The sequence below is a fragment of the Drosophila eugracilis genome, unplaced genomic scaffold, assembly GCF_018153835.1.
Source record: "Drosophila eugracilis isolate 14026-0451.02 unplaced genomic scaffold, ASM1815383v1 contig_2152, whole genome shotgun sequence".
Classification (NCBI taxonomy): domain Eukaryota; kingdom Metazoa; phylum Arthropoda; class Insecta; order Diptera; family Drosophilidae; genus Drosophila; species Drosophila eugracilis.
The window spans coordinates 426,589-440,334 of NW_024573036.1; the positions used below are offsets into that span (position 1 = coordinate 426,589).

The window sequence follows — 13,746 nt, forward strand, 5'->3', positions numbered from 1 at the left end:
GCCGGCATTGACAAGAACCAAACAATGGCCCGCTGGCTGGTTTGCTGGTATCTATGATAAATTATGGCCAAAAGTCAAAGTCATCAATCAGTGGACCATGTTTTATTTGCCGCCCCGCGGCCATTCGCCATTTGTTTCGGGCCAAAACCAGTGGCATATGCAGCCGGAGGAGGAGTAGGCGGAGCAGAAGCGACCAGAATGGCCAGAGCGGCCAGAAAGGATTAAATATAAATCGCAGATGCGTAGACGACGGTGGCACAGGTGTCGTTGGCCGGGCGACAAGCATTTCGATTTAATTTTCATTAAAATTCAGGCATTAAATATGCAAAGGGTAAACTGCGGCAACGTCCTTCTGCCCGGCCAAAGCCCATTAAAATTCCTTAAAGACTCTGCCGTCGGGGCCAGGTGACTCCTTTTCATTCTCGAGCGCTTATTAAAATTGCAAAGGTCCAGGATTTGCGGACATTATGATGCGGTGGCTGCGAATTTATGCCGGAGCGGTCGACATCAGCTGCGTTTTCGTTACTCGGCTGTTTAATTATGCATTTTTATCTGGAAGTCGTTGTGGCAAAGGCCAAGTCGCTTTTGCTTCGAAAAGGTAAGCCGCTGCCACTTTGCCACTTGAGGTATGAAAACTATAAATCTATGGCGTAAGCCAGAAATAACCTTACTGGAGCGTGAATAGGCGGTGGCTTCTAGCTAAGTGACAGACAACCGCCAACGTTGCGTTTACGCAACTTGTGATTGGAAGCTCATGGTTGAGCTCATCCACGTGTTTGTGTATCGATTTGCTGATGTCGCCACCAGGAGCATCGAAATTCTTGACAATTGACAACTAAATTGCAATTAGGAGCTGGGCCAATCCTTTTTTGCCTTTTTTCCAACAACCTTCGCCGCAAGATTGCTGAGTAAAAGGGAAACTTTTTTACGAGAAACAGCCACACGCACTCGGTTGGATGGAGGTTTTAGTTATGCAGGAGAAATGCCTTGGGGAAATTAGCGAAAAAGGTAAATGTTTTACGAAAACATTCGTTCCAATAGCTTTGTTTCGGGCACGCAGTTTATGGCACCCAGTTACCTCATTTAAAAACCTTTAAAGAACTTTATAAAAAACAGAGAAATAGGTATTATTTTATACTTTTTTAAGCTTAACATTTTTATTATCAGTCATTAAAGAACAAGCTCTGGTGTATTCCAAACTGCCTATCCTTTCCTGTAAATGTCCCAAAAAAAGTTTCTATTCTCGCGGGGCGAATGCAGCCACTGACAAAATTACAACATGCATTACAGTCGCATCCAGTCACCGATAAACTGCCTATAAATCACCCACTTGGCCAGCGATCGCGTCAATATTCGCCTCTTATGCAACCAATTTTATTTCGTTGCACTCGACGGGCATAAATCACGACTCCTGATGGCTGAAGCGACGGGAAATTGGGTGAGGATGCTGTTTCTGCAACAAAATGTCCCGGCATTAAACACCAACGATGGCATAATTTATGGGAATGCCGGATTCCAGGCTCGTGATGCCCGGAGACAGATGTGACATCAGCAGTGACCATCGTGGCATTAATGCTGCCCTCCAGCCATGAGCTTTCCAATGCTAATGGATTGCCATCTCGAAATTAAAGAGTACGCCTCTGTGCGCTTTTGAGTATCTCCTCGGGGGGAATGATGTACGGTGAGTAGTTACAGGGCGCTCTAATGATGTTTTTTAGGTACATTTTGAATTTTACATTTGAAAAAAGTAAAGGAAACTGAAGCCTGCATTAACAGCTCTCAAATATTTTCTCACCTCTTCCCGTAGATCCTTTACAACAGTTGTAAGCCAACATTTTCGTTCAACCATTGTTCGGCGAAAAAGTTGGAATACGTCCATGCGATGAAGTCCTTTTCCTGCATCCATTGCGAGTACATTCATGTTGATAATCCCTCCGCCTGGGTACTTCCACGCACTGCAGTCGAACAAAAAAAAAGGAGGTAACAAAAATAAAGAGGGACGGTGAATAAAAAGTTGCAGTTAAACTTTTCAGCATTTGTCAGAGTCAGAGGATTTGTTTGCCTTTGGGGCTGGCCAAAGCCAACATCCTGGGCCTGCTCCTTCGCCTCGAAGGATATCTGCCCACAATCGCTCTCCACTCCGTTTGTTTGTTTGTTTATTTTGCTCGTTCGTCCCACTATTTGTTTTCTTTCCAATTTTGTAATTTCAAACTTTTTCTATTGATTTCTTGGCACGCATGAACACCTTCAGCAGAAACGACAGCCAGCAAAGTTGCCAAGTTCCCTTGAGAGAGGGGTGGGGATTCAATTTAAGTTGCGGGGCCTCCCCCAAGATGACCATGCGTGGCAGCAGTGCACACACAGGGAAAAGAGAGGAGTCCATAAAAATACTAAAACGAAACGAGGGAAAAGAAAATCGAAACGGAGGAGGAGAAGTGAAGGAGTGAGAAAAGTTTCCAATGCACTTAACACTCTGTTTCGAAGGCGAAGGATGGAATCGAGGAAAAACTGTCAGTGGCATTGGCAACACATTTATTAATGTGTCAATCGGATTGAAGACTTTCCAAAGCCAAAGGAAAACGATAAAGTTTTTAGACAGAAAAAGATCCGTGGTCAGGATTACGATTTTTGTTGCGACAAATTAGAGAAAATTATTTTTGGCAGTTTCCCTTTTCCGTTAATAAAGGAAGATCCTTCACTTCAAATTGTATTCAGTTAAGTTTCTATGGTTTTAGATCGGAAAATAGTAGATTAAAAAGATTTTCTAGCAAAATGGAAACATTAGGATCCACAAAATGATTACATGACCCGTCCCCGATTCCCAGACCCGAAACCCATTCCTCCATCAATTGCCAGCCGCAAAGGAATTGTAATTATTCGAATTGTTACTCGTCGCTTGCCTAATGACTATTAGCTAAATGAAAACATTGCGTGCCGGCGACATTTTATTCCAGTGCACCACCAAAAGCCCTGAAAACCACCCGCACCACCGAGAGCTTTATTTGCTATATTTCATGCCTGCCTGCACTTATCTCCGATTGTCCATCGGGTGGGTTTTGGGGGTCTCAAACCCAGGACTCCGGAAAATGTAATTTGGCTTGGTCGGCGCTTCGATTCCACTTTATGTTCTAATTACTTGCACAACACAAAAACGCCACTTCAATTTGAATTAGAATGAGTGGGCACCACCGCCTGCGGAGGTTGTTCCGATTCCGCCTTCCCACTCCGCCTCTGGATCCCGGTTAAACCCTTATCCTGGCCACAGTTGGCGCCACAACTTTTAATTACAGCAGCGCAAAATTGCAGATGCACTACCGCGGTCTGGTCCCAAGGCCCCACTTTCAATTCCATTCGTATTCCTGGTCCTATTCCTATTCCTATTCCAAATCCCCAAACCGAAACCCTATAGCAATGGCCGTGGCAATGGCAAATCCAAAAAGCATATTAATTGCGCACTGCGTAGGCGTCGTCCGTAATGGTCTATAATCGATTTAAGCACGGGCATTATGTGGGCTAGGGTCTAAATTGCAATTTCGTGTATGACAAATGGGTTTTGGGGTTTCTAGAAAATACACTGGAAAATCAAGCATAACAATAAAGTTATATATAATGAACCACTAGTCTCTGTCATTGGAAAGTGAAGACCAAATAACGAACTACTTTTATAAATTTATTGATTTTAGGTCTTTATTTTAAAATATAATAAAAATCGAATTATTTTGCAAAGTGTATTAACTGAATTTGCAAAACAGGCAGGACAAAGCCAATGAAATTTAAATCGAGTCAGCTTAGGAGCTATTTTTGCACAAAGGGAAAACCCAATCGATATTTTCCCACTCGTCCAGTATCTTGGCTGTATATCTTTGGTTATTTGGTTATCCCTCACGAAGTTCCCTTCCAATTAGAAGCTGTTGCGCTTAGCTATTGACCATCAAAATCAGTTCGATGAAGACAGTGGCCCCCAATCTGCATGCCCACAAGTGTGTGGGTGGATGGATGGGTAGCAAAGCGCCCGGTGGTTCCGTCTGATATATAGAGTAAACCACCCAGGGCTCGTTATTGTTGCCGCTGGCTTCGCCGTCAATTGCAGCTGGTGGTGGTGGCTGCACCACAAAATTCAACGCAATTTGTAAAATGAAATCGATTCAATTGATTGTTGACTTCGACAAACACACACACACACACATCCCGAGTTCCCTGGATTGTATAACCCCCACACACACACACACAGACGTTGGCAGCAGGCAGGGCAGGACCATCATCCTGCAACTAAGGGGAAGAAGAAAGGTATACGTAGTGCAGGCGACGATGGTGACAGGTGTCTGGGGGTGGACGTGTTCATATCCTTGTCGTCCTGCCATATACATATATACATATACACAGTACACAAACGCGTGTGTGTGGGCAGTGCACTTTGCTTGATTAAATTTCAATATTTACTAAAATGTCGCCGAACTCTTTCTGACAGCTCTGTAAATTTCATAACCGGAATCGACATAAAATATGGTCAACTGGGTGTAAATACGAGTATAAGCTTGACAAGCGCATAAGTTGACTGAAATGTCCCGCTTTTTTCATCCAGCGCCTTTGTTGCTGGTAATTTGTTATAGTTTGTCATGTGCTTACAGCAACAAATGGGTTACAGCCATCTAGCTTTTATGGCCAACTGATATGCGGGCTTTGAAAAGGCATCAGATGGCCAAAGCAATTACTCAGCCGGGTGAAAGGCAGGATTAACGTTTTGCTTTTGCCAATCAGAGTGATTCATTTGCATTCATAATTCCGAATTATAAAAATAAATTAAGGAATATTTCATCGGTTATTATTTATGGATAACCTGATTGATAAATAAGAGGCAATAAAACACCTTGTTGACGGAATGCCGCTTGAGTTGGGATTGTTTTTCAGGTATTGCAAATAATAAATGTTAAGTAAAAGTAAACATATCTGAAAAAAGAAGAGCTATCTGCAAAAATATTCAGTTTTCTGGCATCAATATGTTCTTAGATTATGTTTCAGTTTTGCTTTTGCCTTCACATTGATGATTATAAATAACAAACACCCGGAAAAACATAGATCAACGAATTTTAAATGGATTCATTATTAAATAAATTCACGGGTCTACACCTCCTGGAAGATGATGACGAGTGGGTCTTTAGAATTTCATCTTAATCCTCTTTACTTTTTATTAATTAACTATCTACAGGAATGAAGAAAAAAGGATTAACGAACAGCTTAACGTTAAGATATCCAATCTGGATAAGTTATTGGATGAACTTAACATGACTAATGAGAACTCTCTAAGAGGGGACTTGGTCATTAAACCATCGATGACAGAGACTGGTTACTCCAAGAAATATCCCTATAAGAACTACTTCATCAACTGTCCCACAGAATTCCCGTGGAAAAAGGCCATGGAGAGCGGTGAGCCTATGGAAACTGATTTAGATATAGACTATGAGAATATCTTTGATGACGTTGGTAATCTCACCAAAATGGAGAAGCAGCTACAGTTGCTCTACAGACCCTTCACCTGTACTCTGGAGGTCAGTTGCCGATTCAATATGTATGAGCTATGCCTGCTGATGGCCGATTCTCGATACGATCCGTGTAATCATCCCTCTGTGGTCATTAAGGTCACCCATCCCAGTGCCCAGGTAAAGGTACATGCTGGTGGGAAAATTGTTTCCACCGCATTGAACGCTAATTCCGCGAGGACTGCACTTTTTAAGGTAGTCAGGATCCTGCAGGATCTGGACTATAAGGCGGACATGAAGAACTTAAGTAGGAGCATCGTGAATGCCTCCTTTAGTATGCCCTTTAAGATCAATCTAGATTTAATGATCAGTCAATGTGCAGAGGAGGTTACCCATAACCGGAACCAACGACCCTTCATTACCTACACCACCGATGTAGTGGGCGTGAGATTTGCTGTCTTTCCTACAGGATACATATTGGTCCTTCATTCCAAACAGTCACTTTGAAACGCGTGAGGCCATAGCTGCGTTTCTTCCAATTCTCGCAAAATTCAAGAATGGTTGTCCCTCGATAATGGAAACGAAGGGATCACTGGTAGGCGATCTTTCCTACATGTTGCTCTGGGAAAAGAGATTGGAGGAGGACAAAGAAGGCTTGTTGCTTTATTCTTAAAATAGTGTTTTTAGGTTTCTATCTTGTTGAATTTTTGATGTACAAATTTAACTAATTTACTTTTAATCGGAATGGAGATACCGAGAGTCCTGCTATCGCTTTGTTTCGTCGTGCGAAATGCTTCGAGCATTTGTCATAAACCAAAGTTCTGCACGTGCCCTGTTTACACTCGCCGGGAAGTTGGGCAACTTGTTTAAATACGTGATTTATTCGGTCGCCAGCTGCTGAGCGACCACCTGAACAACCAGTGACACTCCCACTCGCCAACCACTGGCACTATTCGGCTGGTTATGGTATATGGTATGGCATGTATATAGCGCCTATGCCCGGGGCCAAAGTTTCGCCAAACACTCGCAAAACAAAAACAAGGAACAAATGACCGAAGAAGTTGCAACTGCGAACTGCAACAGGCGCATACATAAATAACGAAACATTTTCGCACACTTGCCGCAACTTTCCCGGGAAAATGTCACATTATGCGGAACAAGTGGCCGCCTTAAACACGTTTCCGACGTGCCACAGCACCTTTCCAAGGGCTCTGGACTTTTCCCCTACAACTTTTTGGGTGAAAATATTACGGGAAGTCATACATTTCGTATTTGCGTAATTACCACAAGTTGAATGGTTGGTATTGATGTAAGGAGAGTTTAGGATGTGAAATAGAGGAAAGTTAAAATAAGCAATCATTCTAACACAAGCCCAGTTAAAGATACATTTATATATTTCTTTCTTACGGGCATTCGGTAGATACTTTACACTAGACAGGCTCTCATTGATGATAACTTTTTCGTATATTTTCAAAGTCTACGGCAAAACTTTGTTCATTAAATTTGCGCATTTCTTGCAATATCAATTGGTTGGAATCTTTAGCATTCCACAAGAAAGTCAAAAAGTTATCACATGCACATATAAGAAACTCTAATGTGCCGGGGGATATCGAAATTGGACAAAAAGAAATTTCGATGGAGGGCCAAAATAATACGCAATTTATCTATTTTTAGTAGAGGTAGGCAAACTTGGATGGCCTGAAGCGCTCTTTGGCCAAAAATATGCTTGGAAAAAGCAGCACAGAAAGTGGAGGGAAAACTACCGATACGATGCGATGGGAATCCGATTAAAAAGTTCAACCATCAAAGTTTACGAAAGGAGATGAGCGAGTTAGGGATTATGAATTATGCATTCTTGCCCAAGGACTTTTTGCTTCAAAGCTAAAAATTATCCACTCGCTCGGCTAACGAAAAGGGTTGTGGCTGCCTTTGAGGATTAGACAAGTTTCCCAAGGAGCCCTCAGTAACTGTTTTCGCATTTATAAGTAAACATAAATTGCATAAGGAGAGAAACCGTATTGAATTTGAGATGAAAGGAGTGAGGATAAGGTGAACTCCACTTCTCATAAGGACTTAATAACTGTGTGAACTACTGTCACCGGAGCTGCCCTGCCCATTTCCATTTTGTGTCTGCGGTTAACCGCAAAGATTTTACTCTCAAAAAGGTGTCGCAAATGGACTTTTGCAATTTTAATAACTACTCAAAGTGGCAAACTGGTTCGTTAACTAGCCGTACACACACACATTCCTGTAGTGCCGCCCGAAGGTCCTGCAGCACCGAAGGACTTTCTGCATATTTAACCAACTTGAATTTAAATGAAAATTAATCCGAGTCCAGGAGCTGCGGCCGCCCAGTCCGCAAATGTGTTTGCTTTGAAAAATGAAACTGCAAACGAATAATTGCGTATGGAGTTTCTCCCCACACGTAAATGTTTTATTTGCAGGGATTGGTTTACCTCTGTAAACGAAACGGAAAATTTTTCAATCAATATAAAAACCAAAATTGTGAGTGCACAATGCACTTGAAGGAAGTGTTTCCTTTCTTTAAAGCTTTTAACTTTTAACTTTTAAAATCGTTTGGAATAATTTAGGAAATACTTTTCAAAATATTTTACCCCTTGTCAATGGAATGCGTATTTCTTAGAATCGGAGGGTGGAAATACATAAATCTAAAATTCCAAGCGCCAATAAATTTTCATTTTGATAAACCCCCGTAAGCCTTTTCATGGCCAAAAACAAACTTCTGTGATTTATGAAGTTCTCGGCTACTGCTCGACTCCTTGGGCAATAAAACACAGAAGCCCATCACTGCCATCTATGGACACGATACAAAACTTTTTCTTTGTAACGCCCCCTCATAAGTATTCTGATTTTAAAGACTAGATTCGCAGAAACCAAATATAAATATGAATCACTAATCTTTATGGCCATAAAAAGCGAAAAAACGAAAAGTTTTCTCGCAAATAAACCAAAGTGTCGATGCAAAGATAAAAACTGTTCAACTGTTAATAAAATTTTCATAAAAATCAACGATTTAAATTACAATAACATCGTCGGTCGTTGGCCGTTTGGTCACAGCTTGCCCTGATGTAAATCCATAAACAAAATGAGACATGTTCGCCCTCTAATGTTGCTGATTTTCGCCTGCTGCGAGGGTTATATCCGGATAACGATGGGGGACATGTCATCATGCCTGACATTTGCGTCAGCTGGCGATCAAAGTCAAATTAAATTGGAGCAACTTTTCGACGTCACATATTGTGCCTAGAACAAAAGAAATTGGTTAGTGCCAATTATGGATTTTCGTCTAGGACGTGACCAAATAAATAGAGAATATTCACAGAGAAATTCAACCACTTTTTGCCATAATTTAGCTAATGGAATAACATACAGGCGATTCCTAATCCCCTCATTATATCGAAATTTATTCACAAATGCATCTATCTAATTTGCATTTACATTAATCGATTGACTTTGGGCCTTATTCATTTATTAATGTGTTAATTAGCTCAATTACTGCACTGGCTAACACTGCGTATGCGCGATATCTAAGCCTATGGTTCATAATTTAACCATTTCAGTTGTTTGGAGAATGTCGACCACTCGATACAAACGAAAAAGGGAAATACATTTATTGTTTATCAAAGGAGTTACGTTTTCCATTTACGGCCTCTGCTGTTTTTTCGATTTGGGTTCCTTTCGATATGTTAAGAAAGCAGGAAGGCTCAGAAAACACCACACCAGCTGGCAATGGATAGTCCTCGCTATGTGCATGAAATTAGCTATACTCAGTTTGGAAATACCCTTTATTCTGGTTACTATTGGCCTTGTTCACTACTCTGTAATGGGAGACTCGAGTAGCTTGACTGAGAACAACATATACTACTGGGTGCACTTGGCCTCGCAGATGGCCATGGCCACTATATCCACCTTACGGCTGCTGGTTCTAACTCACAGCTCGTCCCACAGTGCTTTCTTTATATCCATAGTGAATAGAGTTCTTCAAATGCATCGTATGATAATGAAATCCTTTGGTGATAAATACTTATATTCAGATGGGTCGCTGGTTTGGCTTTTCTTATTAAAAATTTTACTCACTCTACACCATATAGTAGCGCAATATACACCACACGAAAAAGTATTAATAAATGTTCGATATCATACCGTGAATGTGATCCTCTTTGAGCTGTTTTACTGCTCATATTTCCTATATCAATTGCTACTTCTGAGCTGGCAGCAAACTTTAAATGCTTTTGTGGAGTCTTACTTTGATCTTGTGAGGAATAGTCAATATCCCAGTTCCGATTACAGCCGAAAGCTAATAGCTGTCTTTGATATCTACGCTGAGATGGGAGACATCCATTATCAAGTGTCGACTGCTTGGTTTAGAGTCTCCTCTATGCTGTTCATCAGTATTTATTACACAGCCCATGAAAGTACCTACACTTTTTACTGTTTGTCTTCCATGCCCGAAATGCCTATGATTGATCGAGTTCGCTTGGTAATTTCTAAGAAACTGGGTACCTGTCTTCATCCTCTGGTTGCTATTTTACTCATGGGAATGGCCAGTGATCGATTGAAATACTTTGAGGCCCAGCTTTCTACAAATATCTTCTTAGTTGAACTCCTTTATACGCCTGAAGATCATTTACTTTTGCAAAAGTTCGCCAGACTTATCAGCTGCAAGGTGAGTTTAAGATACAAATTCGAAATGGTTTAATCACTTTATTTACTTACTTAAAGCACCAAAGTCTCCTGCTGCAGCAGCAATCTCAACCTATTCGGAATTTCATCTGGAACAGGGGATCCATTTGCGATCGAACTTTGGTATTCGAAATCTTTGTCTACCTCATCATCAACGCCACCACGTTTCTACAATTTTTAATCAGTGATAATAACAGTTTTTGCGAAGAAGGACTTTAGAGATTATATATTAAAACCCATTGTTATACTCATTCAATGCTGACCAGATAGATATAGATAGATATACCATATATCGAAACTGAAATGTCATTCGACTTGGTCATTTGTCATTTTCTCGGACAGTAAAAGCTATTTCCATAGTCATGATTCAAAGAAATATTCTAATGATTAATAGTTAAATAAAAAGAGCTAGAGCCAAATCGAATCAGTTCGAAATAACAAGGCCAACATGAAGTCGTTGGAGTGCTTTACCCGCCGTTTCCTTGACATAGTATTGTGGTTACTGTGCCTGGTTCCCCTGCCTCCCATTTCCAAATTGAGATGGCTTTTAGTGTCTCTGGCGATTCGTTTCTGTTGGATTATTTACTTGGTTCATTTGCTGAAAGTTGGTATCAACTTTACGTCAGAGTCTGTCAATAGTGTGGGAAATGTTGTTGGTACTGCGCTATTTATGGGAAACTCAGTATTGGGATTTTTACTTCTGCTGGAGAGTGTCCTCAAGCACGGAACCCACAGTCAGCTGCAGGACTTGCGAATTGCTTCAGAGCTGCAGCTGCAAAGACTTGGAATGTTCGGAAGACGTCGTCAGTCTGGATATCTGTTGCCCTTAATAGGTGTCCAGTTTACTTGTGATATCGTGAGACTTTTGGTCAATCACGGGGGAGATATATCTCCCGTCTTTACTATATGCTTGCCACTGATGTGGATCTTTAGGTTTCGATATGCCCAACTGGTGCAGTATGTTATAGATCTCAATCAGCGGTCGGTTCAGTTGCGGAGATCTTTGCTATGCTTGGCTTCTGGAAATGACTTATGGCAGCCCTACGGTGTTCACGAGTGTCATCAACTCCAGACTCTGCGTTCTACCTATGAAAGGATCTTTGAGTGCTACGAAATGTTCAGTGACTGTTATGGATGGGGAATCCTGGGACTCCATTTGCTGTCTAGTTTCCAGTTCGTGACCAATTCCTACTGGATGATCATGGGTCTTTACAATGGCCGAAATCTGCGTTCCCTGATCTTCAACGGAGCCACCGGAGTCGAGTTTGGCATTCCCATTGCCACTTTATTTTGGCACGGCGATTCTGGGGCAGAAAATGTAAGTATAAGCGGGGTAATTTGGAATTTGAGGGATCGTAAATTATTAAGTTGACCACCTTTTTTGTCTCAACCTTTAATATCTATTGTAAATCTATCAGACAATCAATCAGGGTTCTATATATGTTTCTGGCAAATCATTGCTAATTAACACTGACAATGACGGATAGACATTTTGTCAAGAACATCTACTAAATTTCCCTTCGATTAATTCACTTTTAGTAATAATGTTTCCTCCGTCAAGATTACAAGTAACCTCTCGAGTGGTTCTCAAGTTGTTCCACCAGATTTTGGTGGCATTTTCCCTGAGATCCAGTAGACTGTCACGTTTGATTCTCTGGATACGGTTTCTAAGTTGGGCAACTTGGTTTACTTTTATTTGGGCTCAGAGTGTGGTTTATGCCCAGTCGATAGACTGCAATCTGGACTGCATACTGCGTCATACGCTTACATTTCTTCAGACAGTAACTCATGCTTTCATTGTGGTCATGACATTCCTCAAGGGCTTCCGACCTGAACAAGACCAAATGGATGAAGTGGTTGTCTTTGAGGAGTCTGATCCCTGGGTGGCCTTTACTTTGCTGGCAATGATGCTGCCCATTGTTGGCGTCGAGTTTCTGGTGTATTGGAATGCACCTGAGTATGCCTATCGGGTGATTATCTATCACCTTAAAACTCTACCCAGTTTCCTGGCTCTGCAGATGCAGATTATATCCTTTATCCTGGAAGTCATGAAGGTGAACATTAGAGTGCGACATGCCAAGCTCCAGCTTCTGGTCTTGGCCAGAGAGCTATCCAATCGTTGGCCACAGTCTAAGCAAGGACCCGAGTTCCTGGACCAGCAAATCCACCGAATCAAAGACCTTAAGTATCGGTACAATGAGCTCCATCGTCTTTTCGATCGAATTAATGGATGTTTTGGAGGGAGCCTTCTTACCATCATCATGGTTTACTTTGCTCTCTTTGTGTGCAAATCATATTGGCTCTTTGTGGAACTTCGAACCAGTCCCCTTAGGTTCTATGCCATTCTCCTCAACTTGGGATTTATTTTCAATGTTGCCCTGCAGATGTCCGCTGCTTGCTGGCACTGCCAACAGAGCTACAACCTAGTGAGGACACTTCATGGATAACTCGATATGCTATAAATATATAATGTAACTATTTTTTCAGGGTCGTCAAATCGGTTGTCTGATTTCAAAGTTGGTTAAACCCAAAGGCAGCAAGAGGTACAATGATTTGGTTAGCGAGTTTTCCCTGCAGACACTGCACCAACGATTTGTTGTCACCGCCAAGGATTTCTTTAGTCTCAATCTCCATCTTCTAAGTAGTGTAAGTATGTTATATGAAATATGCATTAATAATTACTTCAATTCCCTTTCAGATGTTTGCAGCTGTGGTCACCTATCTAGTCATTCTTATACAATTCATGTTTGCTGAAAGGAACTCCAAGCGCTGATGGGGATTGGTCATAAAATATAAAAATATTTAACATTTTAAGCATACCTTCAAACATGGCTTTATGAATGTATTCTTTTTCATCCAGTCCTATCAATAATAGATGCTTATGAAACATAAGTTTCACATTTTCATTTCCCAAATGAGTCTGAGGAGTTAGCAAGTTCAAATGGAACTATTTAAATGTTCAATGATTTAATTATGAAACACACATTCCCTCGGAAACAGACAAACTAAGAGCATTTCCATCTTTGTCGCAGCTCTTATAGGGGTATAACCCTAATTATTTATGCCGCCCACGACTTGGGAGGGGGCTGGGTTTTAGGTTGCTAGTGGGCCCGAGCAGAAAGTTAGATTGCGCAAAGTTTTATCTTCGTTTTTCTTAAGCGCATTTTACAAGGCGAAAAGGATGAGAAAGGATGTGGAGGCGGCAGCAAAACTACTTCACGCATATTAAACTGACATTTCACAAGCAGAAAACTTTTTCTAATATGCAAATTCATGGCGAATGTCGGGAAGGGGGATGAAACAGCCGCACATCCTTGAATTAACACGTGCGAGTTCGCATTAATTTGTGTAAACTGGTGTTGGAACTGCTCGGGGTTACTATGCGGATATAGTAGAGGTCTGGATCTGCGGATCTGGATCTGCATGTGTCGGTCGGTAGTGGTGCTCGAGAGGCAGTTTTTGTCGTTAGCTATGCAAATGCCGGGCCATGTAAATATTATTTACCGCACCAGCAGATGCTCAAGATGTAACTATGCCGCCACTTCTGCCCCAAATTAGCATATAA

The 13,746-nt window shown here is 41.4% G+C and overlaps 2 protein-coding genes across 3 annotated transcripts; both read left to right on the forward strand.

Annotated features, from left to right (window-relative positions):
• Positions 1 to 5,037: 5,037 nt before the first annotated feature.
• Positions 5,038 to 6,214, forward strand: LOC108110604. The gene is given in 3 exon segments (XM_017219702.2): positions 5,038 to 5,147; positions 5,207 to 5,969; positions 5,971 to 6,214. Coding segments are annotated over 3 exon segments (999 nt in total). The 5' UTR covers positions 5,038 to 5,091; the 3' UTR covers positions 6,151 to 6,214.
• A 4,415-nt stretch (positions 6,215 to 10,629) lies between these two features.
• Positions 10,630 to 13,025, forward strand: LOC108110636 (gustatory receptor 23a). 2 transcript variants are annotated; one of them, XM_017219736.2, is made up of 3 exons: positions 10,630 to 11,499; positions 12,669 to 12,827; positions 12,880 to 13,025. In XM_017219736.2, exons 1-3 carry the CDS (start codon positions 10,630 to 10,632, stop codon positions 12,952 to 12,954), a joined length of 1,104 nt encoding a protein of 367 aa, XP_017075225.1. In that variant the 3' UTR covers positions 12,955 to 13,025. The 2 variants fall into 2 exon arrangements, with proteins under 2 accessions (XP_017075225.1, XP_017075224.1); XM_017219735.2 differs by lacking the exon at positions 10,630 to 11,499 and adding an exon at positions 11,726 to 12,607.
• The last annotated feature ends 721 nt before the right edge of the window (positions 13,026 to 13,746 follow it).

Coding starts and splice junctions, on each gene's coding strand:
- LOC108110636 (XM_017219735.2), top strand. CDS start 11,726: ATGTTTCCTCCGTCAAGATTACAAGTAACCTCTCGAGTGGTTCTCAAG. Junction 12,608..12,668: donor GCCAACAGAGCTACAACCTA/GTGAGGACACTT, acceptor CTATTTTTTCAG/GGTCGTCAAATCGGTTGTCT. Junction 12,828..12,879: donor ATCTCCATCTTCTAAGTAGT/GTAAGTATGTTA, acceptor ATTCCCTTTCAG/ATGTTTGCAGCTGTGGTCAC.